The 14,928-nt window shown below is 40.4% G+C and overlaps 1 protein-coding gene across 2 annotated transcripts in view; it reads right to left on the bottom strand.

Moving 5' to 3' along the window:
* Positions 1 to 2,817: 2,817 nt before the first annotated feature.
* CACUL1 (CDK2 associated cullin domain 1) overlaps positions 2,818 to 14,928 on the bottom strand; it is an 81,012-nt gene continuing 68,901 nt past the window's right edge. For both annotated transcript variants that reach the window (XM_077823047.1, XM_077823048.1), the window contains 3 exons: positions 9,923 to 10,061; positions 4,428 to 4,471; positions 2,818 to 3,325 (listed from right to left, as the gene is read on the bottom strand). In XM_077823047.1, the coding sequence (XP_077679173.1) occupies positions 3,285 to 3,325; positions 4,428 to 4,471; positions 9,923 to 10,061 (224 nt within the window). In that variant the 3' untranslated portion in view covers positions 2,818 to 3,284. The remainder of the gene's footprint in view (positions 3,326 to 4,427; positions 4,472 to 9,922; positions 10,062 to 14,928) is intronic.

Here is a 14,928-nt window from a genome sequence, read left to right as displayed (position 1 = left end):
ACCCTAGAAGACAAGATAAACAATACTTCAGCATTAGGTTAATAATGCCAAAACATACAGAAATTTTAATGCCAATTTACAACATAATACAATGCTTTACAAGGAGAGTTCTCATGTCCGCTGGCCAAATGAGAACGCCACATGGTGAAAAGCATTCAAGTACTGTTATAGTGCATATAATATTGTCCACACTAAGAGGAATGTTTTATTTTACCTTCTTATAGAATTACTGTTTCAAAAGTCTGTGTCCTAAGTGTAATTCAACAATAAAGGAGTAAATTAAAATCATTGCCTCAAATATGAGGCCTAAGTCCTACAAGTTATTTACAAACTGTAGATCAGTAAACCCTTTGTAAAAAAAAAAAAAAAAAAAGAGCAAAACCTTAACAGCATGATAAAGCTGAGAGCTTGCACACTATCATATGAACTAGAATGGAACTGATGTAGTAAATCAACTAGTTGATGTGTATATTCTTAATTCAAGAATATTTTCTGTCACCGTATACAGAGTAAATGTACAACTAAGGACACTGTCAAATCGTTTTAATTTTGAAATTTGATTTTTTTTTTAAACTGTTTTTGATAAAATTTTGGAATGTGGCAAAATTAAAATCAGTAGCCATTCCTCTATCAGCATTTGTTAATTTCTCCACTGTGTTCATTCAAGGTAGGATTTACAAAAGCAATCAACATTGGCCTAATTCTGCTTCCAACGATAAAACTCCTATTGACTTCAGTCGAAGCAGAGATACACCAAATGCTGAGTGCTTTTGAAAACCCTATCCTTGATGGTTTGTTTTTGATCACTGATTCAGAGTAATCTGGATCTCTTGGTAAACTGGGAGCAAGCAAACAATGTGTGTTTTAATATGGCTAAATGTAAACATGTAGGCTATACTTACATGATGGGAGACTATCCTGAGAAACAGTGATTCTGAAAAAGATTTGGGGGTCATGGTGGATAATCAGCTGAACATGAGCTCCCAATGTGACACTGTGGCCAAAAGAGCTAATGAAACCCTGGAACGCATAAATCTCAAGTAGAACTAGAAAGGTTATTTTACCTTTGTATTTGGCGCTGCTGTGACCGCTGCTGGAATACTGTGTCCAGCTTTGGTGCCCACAATTCAAGGACATAGATAAATTGGAGGGGGTTCAGAGAAGAGCCACGGGAACGATTAAAGGATTAGAAAACATGCCTTACAATGATATAACTATTTAGCTTAACAAAGGGAAGATCAAGGGATGACTTGATTATAGTCTGAGTATCTACATGGGGAACAAATATGGGCTCTTTCATCTTGCAGAGAAAGGTACACCACCATCCAATGGCTGAAAGTTGAAGCTAGACAAATTCAGACCGGAAATAAGAAGTAAATTTTTAACAGTGAAACTAAGTATTGGGACAATTTACCAAGGGTCATGGTGGATTCTCCATCTCTGAATTTTTAAATCAAGATTGGATGTTTTTCTAAAAGCTATGCTCTGGGAATTATTTTGGGGAAGTTCTATGGCCTGTCTTATACAGGAGGTCAGACTAGATGATCACAACAGTCCCCTCTGGCCTTGGAATCTATGACACTGTAAATTTAAACATGAAGGGAATAGAGTCTGTTTACAAAGCAAAGTTGGAAGGAAAAGAACTCTCTGTCACTGCCACATGTATATTTTGCTTCTTCCTGAAATCTATAGACCACTCATGCAAGCTTAAGAGAATTTCTCTAAAGGTAGGACAGCTGTGTGTGGCAGAAGTGTGGATACACTTGTGCCTCAGCTCAGAAAGGTTTTTGATATTACTAGTTTGTTTGTTTTTTTCTTCTTAACTAAAGATGATAAAAGGAATCTGGAATCAAAGCTACTTTTTCAAGTACATTTCTCTCCCTTTTTAAATTAACTGGATTCGATTACCCATACTGCTAACTGAAATTCATCTCCTAACCATTACAATTAAGACTACAGGTCCAGATTTACTGGACCAGCCCAATTGAGCTTGGCACAAGTCTAGAAGGGTGCATGCATGCACATATGCATTACATCACCTTGGTATCTCCCTGATCCTGAACGGTGCTGTGTATCTTACACTCTGGCTGTTTGGTTGCAGGGCCATATCCCTCTTCACCAGTCACACGCCCTATGCTGGTAGCCAGGAGGAGCACTGGGAGAGCCACTCCGGCAGCCCTGCATGGGTGCTGTCATCCACTGACCAACTAAGGCAGGTTTAAGTCTGCTCATTGCTGCCAGAGTGGCCCATAGCATAATTCAACAGACTGGAGAATCTTGCTCATAATCCAACTCTCAGCTAACTTTCCAAAATAACACACAACACAATACATGGCATTGCATTCATTTTGGAGTTCACATTCATCTATTGTAATTACTATGGAGGCCACCAAAGTCACCAGAAAAGGGAGGGGACATAGGGATGTTTCTACAAGAATTGGTCCCAGCATTAATACTAAATAAACACAGGAAAAACAAAAAGTGGGAAGGAGGCCAAGTCACTATAAGTGACACTATCAGGTTAAAAGTTTTCTTCCTTTCTAAATTCATATCCTAGTAATGCAGGAGAACCTTGTGACTTTGCAGCATATTTGTTCACAACATCACAAGCTTTTCCTTAAGAACCCATTTTGCATTCACCAAATACGGTCTGTAAAGTTGCCAAGTGCACAAGCTGAAGGCACAGAGTCAAAAAACATTAAGGAAAAAACCAATGGAAGAAACAAATCCGGAATCAAAAACCTCATTGTCAGAATTATATTTAGAAGGGACCAACTCTTAAAGCTGCTGTCACTTTGTACTGAATAATAAATACTGCAAAGTAACAAATCTTTATTCTTATTATTTAAGTAAAAGCTTCAGAAAATACCTTGAAGTTTTAAAACTAATACACTGATGTGTTAATTAGTTTAAAGAATGTCCATAATAAAAAACAAGAGTGCAAAAAAGATTCTTCCATTTTAACATTTTTGGAGGAAGCTGCTGATTTTGGCTGCCAATTTTCACTTAGAAATTATCTGGTTTTCAAGGCGCATTCCTCACGGAATCAGAGAGTAGGAACTTGCTGAGAGACCAAACCGAAGCATCATGTCTTTCAAAGTTATCCCGAGTGTAGCAGCAACTGACATTTTATTACATAACGAAGAAAGTCCAAACTGCTCTTCCAGGTATAGCTTGCGACAGAGCTCCTGAATATCAGCAGACCCCAGCTGAGGCGCTGGATATTATCTGTGCTCCTCCAGTGTCTGTTCTGGCTAGGAATAAAAGCACATCCGGTATGTTCACTATCTGTACCCTCTGGAGCTTGCACATGCTGATGAGCCATCTGAAATATACATAAAAGAGACATGGTTAATCAGAAATCCTTATAATAACTTACACTTCTGTAGCGCCTTTCATCCTGACAGATCCTAAAGCACTGTGTACAAACTGAATCTGATACGCCAGCTCTCTAGTCATTTCATCTACCACCCTTCTGTCTAGAAGAATGGCAGCACAGAGCAATGCTCCATATCAGTCTAGAGAAGGAAATTAAGAAGGACATATTCCACTGATATTATTGGAAGAAATTGGGTAGAGAGAATGCAGTCAAAATTCAATGAGAGCTGATGCTACTAATAGTTACCAAAAGATCCAGGGGGATGTTTAGTGTCAAGTGATCAGGACCTTGCTTTTAAATCTCACCATAAAAGATATGGGACTAGATTCTCTCCTGTGCCAAAGCTCTACTGAGGTGAGGGCACCAAAGACCTAGTTATCAATCCCTGATTCAGCTGACCAGCTCCAGCCCTGACAAGTTAGAGCAAGCTGTTGGGCAGCTCTAATTTGTACCTCTGGGATAGGGTAGCCAGCAAAGAATTGTAGCAGAGCTCCAATTTCCTCCCTCCTTCCTTTCATATATCCCTTATACAGGGGAGGGAATAAGGTGGGAAACTCAGGTACAGGGCCCAGATCTGGTACACTTGCATAAATAGAGAGAGTTGTCTGCTGGTCATTTTTTTGGCCAAATTATGGCCTCTTTACATGGGCTTAATGGTGCAAAGGGCTGTAACTGTGTGGAGAATCTGGCCCCCCATCTCCACAGTTGCATGGACACCTTGTTGTCTCAGAGGCAACACTGGGGCCTTGTTAGAGTTGGTCCTATTAGCAGTGGTTACTTGGAAGACAGCAACACATTGGAGTGCAGGTTCTGATCACTCCCAGACCTCAGAGACCCACCCTTTTCTCTGTATTCAAGCAGTCCACTCGGAAAAGAATCATTCCTCCCCCTGCTGAAGAGTTACACCTTTATATACATAGAAAATGATATTGTCTCCACCTGCTGGTTGAAAGACCCATAACCCAACTAGCACAGAAGATCAAAGACAGTTTTATTCTTTTTATTTTTTTTTAAACTAAACAATGAACAATAGCGGATTCTTACTTACTATAAGTTAACTCTTCTCCAGCTCTCTTGCGTGACTGGTCACCTCTGGGAAAGAATGGGGAGAAAAGAATGGTCACTGAACCAAACAAAAACACAGTGTGGAAACCTATGACAGCAAAGTCATCATATTTAATTTGTAAAAGAAATACTGGGACATTTAGTAGAAATTAAACAGTATGCAAATACGCTAATGACAACAACAGTCGAAATATCTGATTGGGGAAAAAACCACAGCAGAATCAATACACATACAATAAAAAGTGCAATCGGACAATTATATAGTTTAGTTACTCTATCCTTTTCTTTAAAATTGATTTTAAAAATAATTCTTATGATAAATAAAAAGCTCACCCTCTGGATTTAAATGAAACTATTTAATGTATGAGTTGAGACCAGACTATAGCTGAGCAATTTGTCTTAAAACAAACTCCTTATACCAGTTTTATAAAGCTATTTTAGAAGATCTGAAAGATTTTTAGATTTAGCAGTAGCCGAAATCTTCTTATTCTTCTGATCCACTAAATCCAAATACTATTCCTCTAAACAGAGGATTTTTTTTTTTTAAAGAATTCTGGGTGAAATCCTGGCTCCACTGAAGTCAACAGCAAAACTCTCATTCACTTCAAAAGGGTTAGGATTTCTTCACCCCTTTGACTTTCTTGACTAGTATGTACAGAAAACTGAGCTGCTTTGTAGTTTTATTTGAAGCTAGATGGCAATAGCTGACTATGAGACAAGAGAGATGTCTCAATGTTATTTATTTTCTTCATGCTAGCCAGAATCTCTCACTTCTCTGCTAGCAGGCAATCCAGATCAAGCGTTCATGTGACACAACAGGAAGTAGTGAACCACTTTAATAAATCCATCCTCTTTGAGAGTGGCCTGTGGTGTGCACTTCGTTTAAGGTCATTAATGCAAAAATCACCACGGAGTGATTAGGTAACTTCCCCACCATCTTCAGTTGCACTAGTCATTTGATTATCACTGCTGAAAACTTTCTAGAGGGGTGCCAGTCATGTAATTAGTTCTTCAATATTCAGTCTCCTTGTGGTTAATTTTGGTGTGATATGTGGAGCAGTGAAGATGTCAACAATCTGCTGCTTGTACAGAAAGTCTCATTTGGGAAATAGGAATGTTGTTTTGACTTCATCATTTATATATCAGGCTGCTAAAATTGATGGCTTTTTAATCTATATTTAATAAATGAGTTAATCTGTAATTTTAAGTACTAAACAGCACACCGGAAGCTTAGTCTAATTGCAGGAAATTATCTCCATCCCAGTGTACATTCTTTTGACTCAGCTGATTTTTAGCAACTCTAGAATTAATTTAGCAAAACAACTGTTTCATCAGCATGAATGTCAATTACATAAGCAAGCCATATATACAATTAAATTAGAGAGGAACTAATATGGAACTTTGCAGCTTCAATTGCTAATTGAATAAAAGCCTATAGTTCTCAGTATAAAAGCCTAATACAACTTGATTTTTTTAATTTAGTATATAGTTCTGAGTGTGTGTGGTTTCTCATAGTGCATTTGACCAAAGGCTGCACAAAAGAGTTCTTGAGGATCATCCACTTTTTTTGTTCTAGGTTCTACCATCCCCCTTTCTGTATGACCTCTTGCCTCTATACTCCTATGAGGTCACAGAACTGTGAGAGAAAGGACAAGTTAGTTAGCCTGTTTGCAGGCAGACACAAATACTGCTCTTCAAAGGAACCAGCCATCAATGCTTGGCTCTATTTAAGCACTGTAGAACATCAAAACTTGGCAGAAGACGACCCTGGTTATTCCCATGCCAAATAACAACCATTACCAAAGGTAATGTATAGAGACAACGTGAATTGGAACTGGGCTACAGTGGTCAGTAACATTAGGAACAGGCAATTATTTATTTTTGTACAAAACAGAAATTGACAAACTATGTTTCAAGGACCCCTGGTGGTTCAAAGCACTTGCTGTGGGGTCCATACTAGATGGAGGGTAGGTTGTTCCCCACAAGGGCCCCTTAACTCTTGAACATACTTCCCCCCCGCACTAGTCTGCTAGCGTATAGATCGGGGAACTTTCCAGTCATATATTGCAAAGCCTCTCTCAAGCACTTAGGAAGGTAATGATTATATGTAGATGGTAAAACTGGAGACCTTTATTTTTATATCTTTGGACTAGTAATATACTGTTGAGTAACATTAGTATTATTGTCAATCATTTTTAAGTAAAGTGAATTTAAATTACTGCTAGGGCACTCAGAGCCAGTGATGGGCTCTTTTAAATGCTAAAAATGGAAAGAAGAATTTTTTTATTTTTTTTTTGTAAATTAACCCCAATGCTTGCCATCAGAACAATATCTAAGCATATATAGTATATTCTAATACTGCTCTTTCAAGCACAACATGCATATTAGCTATGTTTATTCCAAATGCCCAAATCAGACCTTACCTTCTTTTTTCCATATAGCATATTGATATTTACAGAATAAAATCAGTTACATTATATTAGAGTTATCCTATAAACACCTTCAAAGACTAAACCCAAATAGTGGGTATTCCTTATTCAAAGAATTGTTGTCGTCTCCCCTCCCCCGGCACAGGTAGCATTTGGTAGATAGCAAAGTACATTTTTTTTTATTTCACAGAAAACATCAGGACAGACGTACCCAAGAATTGTTATCCAACATCACATATGCAGATACAAAACTAAGACAAAGATATTAAAGCCCAAGGGCCCCACAAATTATTTACTAAGTCCTTTACAAACAGATAAAGGTATTTTCTTGCACCCATGTAAATCCCAGTGAAGGATCAGGGCTATGGAGGTTACAGTCCACACCCTAGGCAAAGATTCCAGGAAAAGGAGCAGCATAGGGAAAAAAAGCAGAACAATGAGAGAACGTTGGGAAGAGCAAAAAAAAAATCTTGGGAAGAGCAAGGAGGAGAAGAAAATAAGAGAGAAGGTAGGGTAGAACAGAAAAGAGACTTGAAAACATGGACAAGAAGTTAAAATTTGATGTGGAAGGTGAGATGAAGCCAGTGAAGGGATAGGAAGAGGAGAGTGGCATGGTGAGAAGAGGTGAAATTTGCAGCATTTTTTGGAGGGGATTGGAAAGTGACAATTTGGGGGATCAAAGAGAAAGAGAGAGACTGCTGCAGTCAAGACTGAATATACACTCTAGAATTTTTATCAAATTGTTCTGACAAAATAAATATAGAGTTTTCTGGGAACACAGATTTACATGAATAATCAATAAGATAAAAAGAAAGGTTGGCTTATCTGAATAATTTTTATGTAGGTTTTTAAATAAGGCTCTGCGTTGCAGTGGTGATGTCAGAAACGATGCTGAAATAGCTATCTACCAGGACACACGTTTTCACAGTTTTTCCTTGCACTCAAAGTGCTGTCAGTATAGTTCGATGAGAAGAGTTAAACCCTTTACGATAAAACTATGAATCATTAATTATTGACCTATGGCATCATGGAAAAAGATCTTTCAGATCAAATTTATTAGCACTTGGAATATTGCCAGTGTTTAAAAAGCTCAGCTCAAGGCTTGCTTACGAATTGTCTCTGAGGAAATATAGTTTAACTTCTCAATTAAAAATAGACATATTTCATAATCAGATTTCCAGGTTTAAGTGATTAGATGTAATTGTATCATTTCAAATATGTTTACTGGTAAAAATGAAGCTTGAGAAATCTCGTCATCTTGTGGCTAAATGCCCTTAAAGTCTTTTCTAATCTTTCTTTTTTTTTTTTTTTTTTAAACCACACATTCTTAATGAGGGTTTTAATGCAGCGAGAACTTTTGCTAAGATCAATATCAATCTCCCCTCTGCTTCTCCACTCCCAAAGAACAACCCCATAACTGAGAACAAACCGTAATTCAAGAGACCAATAGGCGGTTTCTTTTAATAACTTCAATTTTTCTCAAAAACAACTTAAATACATTCTGCTCTATCTATGGTCTTTGAAATGGATTGTGTCAAAATTTAAAAGGCTTGACTAAATTTCCGAGTTAGTATAAACACCCTCTCCTTTTCTTAGGCTATTCAATATATACAAGCACAGTAGAAAACATCTGAGTCTTCAAATTACCACTTAAATACCAAGGCAATGGCACATAAGAAATACTTAAAATATTACCCGATCTTACTCCCATTAATCTTAACACCAGGATGCTGCCCATTGATAGAAGCCAGTATTAAATACAGAGTGCTGGTTTTGTGTCAAAAGATAGGCAGATGATTATTCCTTAGCACTGGTGCTTTGAACAGCAGAATATTTACTAATAACTTTTCTACTTTAGTAACTGGAACTCTCACTTGGGGGATATTTCAAAGGAGCTCAGACGTGCTCAGCTACAGATCACAAGGCGATCTGAAGGTCAACACCAATGTGTTAAGACCGACCTGACCTTTTGTTTTATGTGTATTCTTTATGATTGGAGAGAACACAGTTCTAGGTCTCCTGACAGCCAACATACAACACATGATGTTTTATTCTAGTTAGGAGATAAAAGAATGTGCTTCTCAGAAATACTGATCATCAACTGAAATATTATAATATTGATCTAAGTGAAAACTGAAGGCCTTAAGAAAGACTATCTATAAATTCCCATTTCTGTGAGAATATTGTATATGCACTATTGTTATAAGCAGCCACTAAGATTAGGACAATTAACATTTAGAGAAAAATAAAATTCTCTTTTACTCAGTTTGTTTACTTTGTGCATTTGATAGTACTTTGTGTATTATCAGTTTCAATGCTTTGTTGAGGGTCACTTTCACTTCCTGCCTCATGCACTAGCTGCTCTACTCCGGAGAGATGCTCCTCCGAAAGGATCTGGGCTTGCTAACTTCCTCAGCCTAACCTTAGCGTTTCTGGCTCCTGCAGAGGGGGTCAGGAGAGGCAGCAGTGGCAGTCACGTGCTGCAGCCTGCCAAGTTCACTGAAAGACAATCGGCCGGTAAGATGTGAGAGCACGGACTGGAGTGGGAGGAGAAGAGGAGCACAGTAGACCCCAGCGCATTTTTAAAAACTAACAAAAATTCAAACTGATGGTGTCCTTTTACTACTTTAGGGAAAAGCTATGTTCAAAGGACAATGCTGAATGGGAACTGACAGTGAAGATGACCACCCACTAATAAATAAATCAAAATACCACGAGGGTATAAAAATAATCAGAAGCATCTCAATTTTATCGGAAAGTATTTGAGAGCTGCTGATCACCTATTACTTCTTATTGCTTTCAATGGAATTTGTGGGTGCTCGGAACGTCTGAAAACTCAGGCCACATTGTTAGGTGCTTAAATATGGATTTAGGTGCCTAAATACCCAGATTTGAACATTCTGGTTCAAGCCTTTAGAATAATATTTAATATTCTATTGAATACAATACAATATTTACATGTTTATGTTTTTTTTTTAAGTATATGCATTTGAGTAGTATCAGTGCTGTCTAGTGCGTGCAACTGCCATTGAAGGCTAATAATTATTACCTGGTAAATCCATTCTGCATAAGCTCTCTTTGAAGTTTCTGGTCTTGAGCAGCATATTCCTGAAGCTCAGATTCCACAGCAGGGGGGAGAATGTTTGGGATGAATTTAGAAAATAAAGCTGGTGCCATCTGAACCCACTCTGTGTGAAAAGGGAAAAATAAAAAAAATGATGAAACATGCAGAATAGAAAAAAAAAACCTTATGAGTGGTAATTTTTTCTTTAAGAATTAGCAATGATTATTTTGAGGAAGGACTGAAGGTTTTTAAAAAAATAATACAAATTGTTTAATAGCTTGAATTAAAAGACTAGATATTCTTAAAGTCTCACACATTTTTGACCCAAGAGTCAGTGCTTCTCCATCAAGAGCCAATGGCACGATAGACACTTACTGCTGTAAACAGTACGAGTCTTATACTTCATTGCCCTGTACCTTCTGTAATCCTTTACACCAGAGCAAGAGGGTGTAAAATGCTACTAAGTCAGAATAGATTCATAGATACTAAGGTCAGAAGGGACCATTATGATCATCCAGTCCGACCTCCTGCACAACGCAGGCCACAGAATCTCACCCACCCACTCCTGCGAAAAACCTCTCACCTATGTCTGAGCTATTGAAGTCCTCAAATCGTGGTTTAAAGACTTCAAGGAGCACAGAATCCTCCAGCAAGTGACCCGTGCCCCATGCTACAGAGGAAGGCTAAACCCTGAGCATATGGGCAAGATTCACCAGCCAGATACCCAGTGACAAGGTGGATAAGGTAATGTCTTATTGGACCAGCTTCTGGTAGTGAAAGAGACAAGCTTTTAAACAACTACACTGCATACAAAGTCAGAATGGTATACATCCTCCAGGAGGCAGCTCCACAGACAGGGTCTCTTCACGGAAGCAACCATGCCTCCAGACTGATTCCACAGACTCTCAGAAGTGACAAAGCAAAGATAATGTAGCATACAGCAACTGCCTTAGAAACATGGAGAAACAGAGAAGTACCACAGAGTAACAGTGCAAGTATCTATAGCTGAGCTTGCTTGGAGAAGAAGAGAATGTTTGCTAACAACTGTTGCAATTCTAGTGTAGACAAGGCAAGTTGTACTCATTGGTTAAGGTAAACCCTTGGCTCCCTCATAGGGTTTACCTGACTACTGAACATGCCTTAGCTAATGTGTTAAAAATACACCATGTTCCTAGCGTAGACATGGCCTTACACATGAACACCAGTGCATAAACCAATACCTTCATCACTGTAGTAAGGTTCACTGATAACTTGTACACAAAGCAATACCACCCTGCACATTACACAGTAAGTTAAAGGTACTGTGCCATTTAATGAGTACACACAAATATCCCATTAAACTATCAGCATTGGACAAGTTAGCCCAAGCTAATTTCTTAACATTAAATACTGTTGACAAGCTCTTCTGTGCCATTGCCATTGACACGGACCATGTGAAATAAAAAGTGTTTAAACCTATAAACAATAAATCCTCTAATGGTGATGTGAGTCAGAGAGATCAGTATCTTACACATTGTTTACCAATGAAGGAAAGTTATGGACAGCAGCCAAATGCACTGTGTAAATGTCTACATATTTTCTTAGAACAAAGGATTAAACCCACATTTACCCCCTCACCCCCCATCTTCAAGACCTTCAAGTCTGGGTTACCTCAACCCCATGCCGTGGCTGGTCACTGCATCTGACCTGTTTTTCTCCATCCTCTCTTCCCTGCCCCCACCCCTGCCATTTTCATTTTGTTATTTTTTTTCACCCCCTCATCTCTTTTGTCTGTGAATGTTGCTCATTCATATGGTCACCTCTTTCATAGAATATCAGGGTTGGAAGGGACCTCAGGAGGTCATCTAGTCCAAACCCCTGCTCAAAGCAGGACCAATCCCCAACTAAATCATCCCAGCCAGGGCTTTGTCAAGCCTGACCTTGAAAACCTCTAAGGGAGGAGATTCCACCACCTCCCTAGGTAACGCATTCCAGTGCTTCACCACCCTCCTAGTGAAAAAGTTTTTCCTAATATCCAACCTAAACCTCCCCCACTGCAACTTGAGACCATTACTCCTCATTCTGTCATCTGCGACCACTGAGAACAGTCTAGATCCATCCTCTTTGGAACTCCCTTTCAGGTAGTTAAAAGCAGCTATCAAATCCCCCCTCATTCTTCTCTTCCACAGTCTAAACAATCCCAATTCCCTCAGCCTCTCCTCATAAGTCATGTGTTCCAGTCCCCTAATAATTTTTGTTGCCCTCCGCTGGACTCTCTCCAATTTTTCCACATCCTTCTTGTAGTGTGGAGCCCAAAACTGAACACAGTGCTCCAGATGAGGCCTCACCAATGTCGAATACAGGGGAACGATCACGTCCCTAGATCTGCTGGCAATGCCCCTATTTTTACAGTCCAAAATGCTATTGGCCTTCTTGGCCACAAGGGCACACTGTTGACTCATATCCAGCTTCTCGTCCACTGTAACCCCTAGGTCCTTTTCTGCAGAACTGCTGCCTAGCCACTCGGTCCCTAGTCTGTAACAGTGCATGGAATTCTTCCGTCCTAAGTGCAGGACTCTGCACTTGTCCTTGTTGAACCTCATCAGATTTCTTTTGGCCCAATCCTCTAATTTGTCTAGGTCCCTCTGTATCCTACCGCTACCCCTACCCTCCAACGTATCTACCACTCCTCCCAGTTTAGTGTCATCCTTCAGTTCTCCTTCTTCCTCTCTTTCCCAACCCCTATTCTCTTTCCTTCTTCTGTCTCCTTCCTTCCACTATGTGGCTTCCTTTCTCTACCCTTTACCCTCCCCATCCCCAACATTAATCAGAACAAATTTTGCTGCGGGAGATCTGGAGAGGAATCTACTAGTGTCTCTGTGTTCCTCCAGAAAAGGCATGCTAGAGTAGGTAGAGAAGAGAGAAGGAAAAAGAAGCAGATTGAGCTGCTTAAGGAGAGCTACTGGACAGTGTTCCCTCTAATTTTTCCCCACAAATCTATGGAATGAATTTTGTTATGTGCACCAATATGGAGGTGATGTGTGACGCATCACCTTCATATTGGTGCATTTAACAAAATTCATGTGGTGGGGCCGAGGCATTCGGAGTGTGGGAGGGGGCTCAGTGCTGAGGCAGAGGGTTGGGGTGCAGGGGTGTGAGGGCTTCAGCTGGGTGAGGCGGATTCTGGGCTGGGGCCAGGGATGAGGGGCTCAGGGCTGGAGCAGAGGCTTGGGGGGTGTGTGGGGGGAGGGGAGGGGCTGAGGGCTCCGGCTGGGGTGTGGGCTCTGGGGTGGAGCTGTGGATGAGGGGTTTGGGGTGCAGAGGGTGCTCCAGGGCTTCGGTATGGAGAGAATGGACTCCCCCCCCTCAGCTCTCTCTCCCCGCAACAGCACCTGGGCTGGGGTGGGAGATGAGCCTCTCTCCGCACAGCAGCTTCAGGGCTGGGGCCACGGGATAGGCACCCCTTCCCTGGCAGGTCTGGGCTAGGGGAGGGGTGCCTCGGCCGCAGCAGGTCCAGGCCGGGGCTGGGTTTGGGCCGCCCCTCCCCTGGCAGGGCCTGGCCGGGCAGGTTCCCTAAGCACATGCATAGCGCTAAACAGGCTGCTGCACAGCTTACAGGGAACTTAGCTGCTGGACACATTTTGCTCCCTGACTTCAGCCCAGATCAGAGTACTTAAGTGCATGGCAAGTTTCTCCAATCGCACTACTCTTCTTCTCCTCCCTTTGCCAGCCTCTCCTATTACTCTGTCAATCACCTAGTCTCAGAGAACCATTTGGAGACAGAGCGTGGAGAAGAGATAGCTCTTGAAGCTCATATTCCCTTCCTTTGTATTTCCAGTGCCAGCAGTGGAGACTGAGTGGCATCAACAATCGTGTACAACTGGAACAGCTTCTCACCTTTGGGGCAGTCTCACAGCCTCCCAGGGGCCTGCTCTTCTGAACACGGTAGAATCTAAATCACCAAGGACTGACTCTACTAAGGAACATCTTTCAATACAGAGGAATTGTTCTTGGTACAAACTTAGAGCACTTCCAGTCCAGCTAGAACAGCATTCATATAGTATCCTTATCTTCATCTAGTATCCTTATCTTCATCTTTTCAATTAATTTTACTATGTTGCTATTGACTAAAGCCATGACAAGGTGAATGTTTGACAGATTGAGCTTAAGAATTTGATGTGTTGTATACCACAAACTCAATATTCTTTCCTTAATTGCTAACCAAAGACATTCTGTTCTCTTCCATAGCATAAGCATTGTTCACAGATTGGCTGAGTGGACACTGTGAACTCTAATTATCTCACTCTAAACATTACAACTGTCTCTGAATGCTTACTTATGAAGCATCCAGCAGGATTACTCAGACAACTATGCACTTCTACTCAAAGTTAATAGGTATGCAGCTCACCGGGTATATGACTTGAGAATTTAGAATAAAAGATATTCAACGTTATAATTATAGTGCTGCCAACTCATGATTTTATTGCAAGTCTTGTGCTGTTTGGTGTTTTTCTTAAAGCCTACACTTCTGGAGTCATGCAATTACAGGACAATCTCAGCTTTCATTTTTCTATCCCTCAAGATTGTGAAGACGGGATTGAAAATGTTAAACTCAAAAGCTCAAACACCAGAAGGCAAATAAAAAGAACCTCAAATTTATCATTTTTTAAAATCTATTTTTTGTGGACATGACTGTGATGAAGTGGGGATTTTCCCTTGTTATGCTGGATGTGAGTCTTACTGTTGAGCCTATGTGAGTTTTACTGTTTTGCATGAATACTGTGTGTGCCTCAGTTTCCCACGTGCTGCACCAATACCTCGGTGGTGAGAATAGGGGTGTCTGACTATGGCTGAGACCTCTGAGGCAGGTGAGGCTGCTCCAGCTGCCTGCACATATGCTATGACCGGTGCCCTTCATAACCTGAAACCCAGGAGGGGATGCAACCAGGTGACGACCAGATGACTCTTTGCCCAAGAAGCGAGACAAAGACAAGCAGCAGCAGCAGCAACGG

This window comes from Eretmochelys imbricata, chromosome 7 (genome assembly GCF_965152235.1).
Source record: "Eretmochelys imbricata isolate rEreImb1 chromosome 7, rEreImb1.hap1, whole genome shotgun sequence".
NCBI lineage: Eukaryota > Metazoa > Chordata > Testudines > Cheloniidae > Eretmochelys > Eretmochelys imbricata.
The sequence above is the reverse complement of the archived record's forward strand: the minus strand, read 5'-3'. Positions and strand labels throughout refer to the sequence as shown.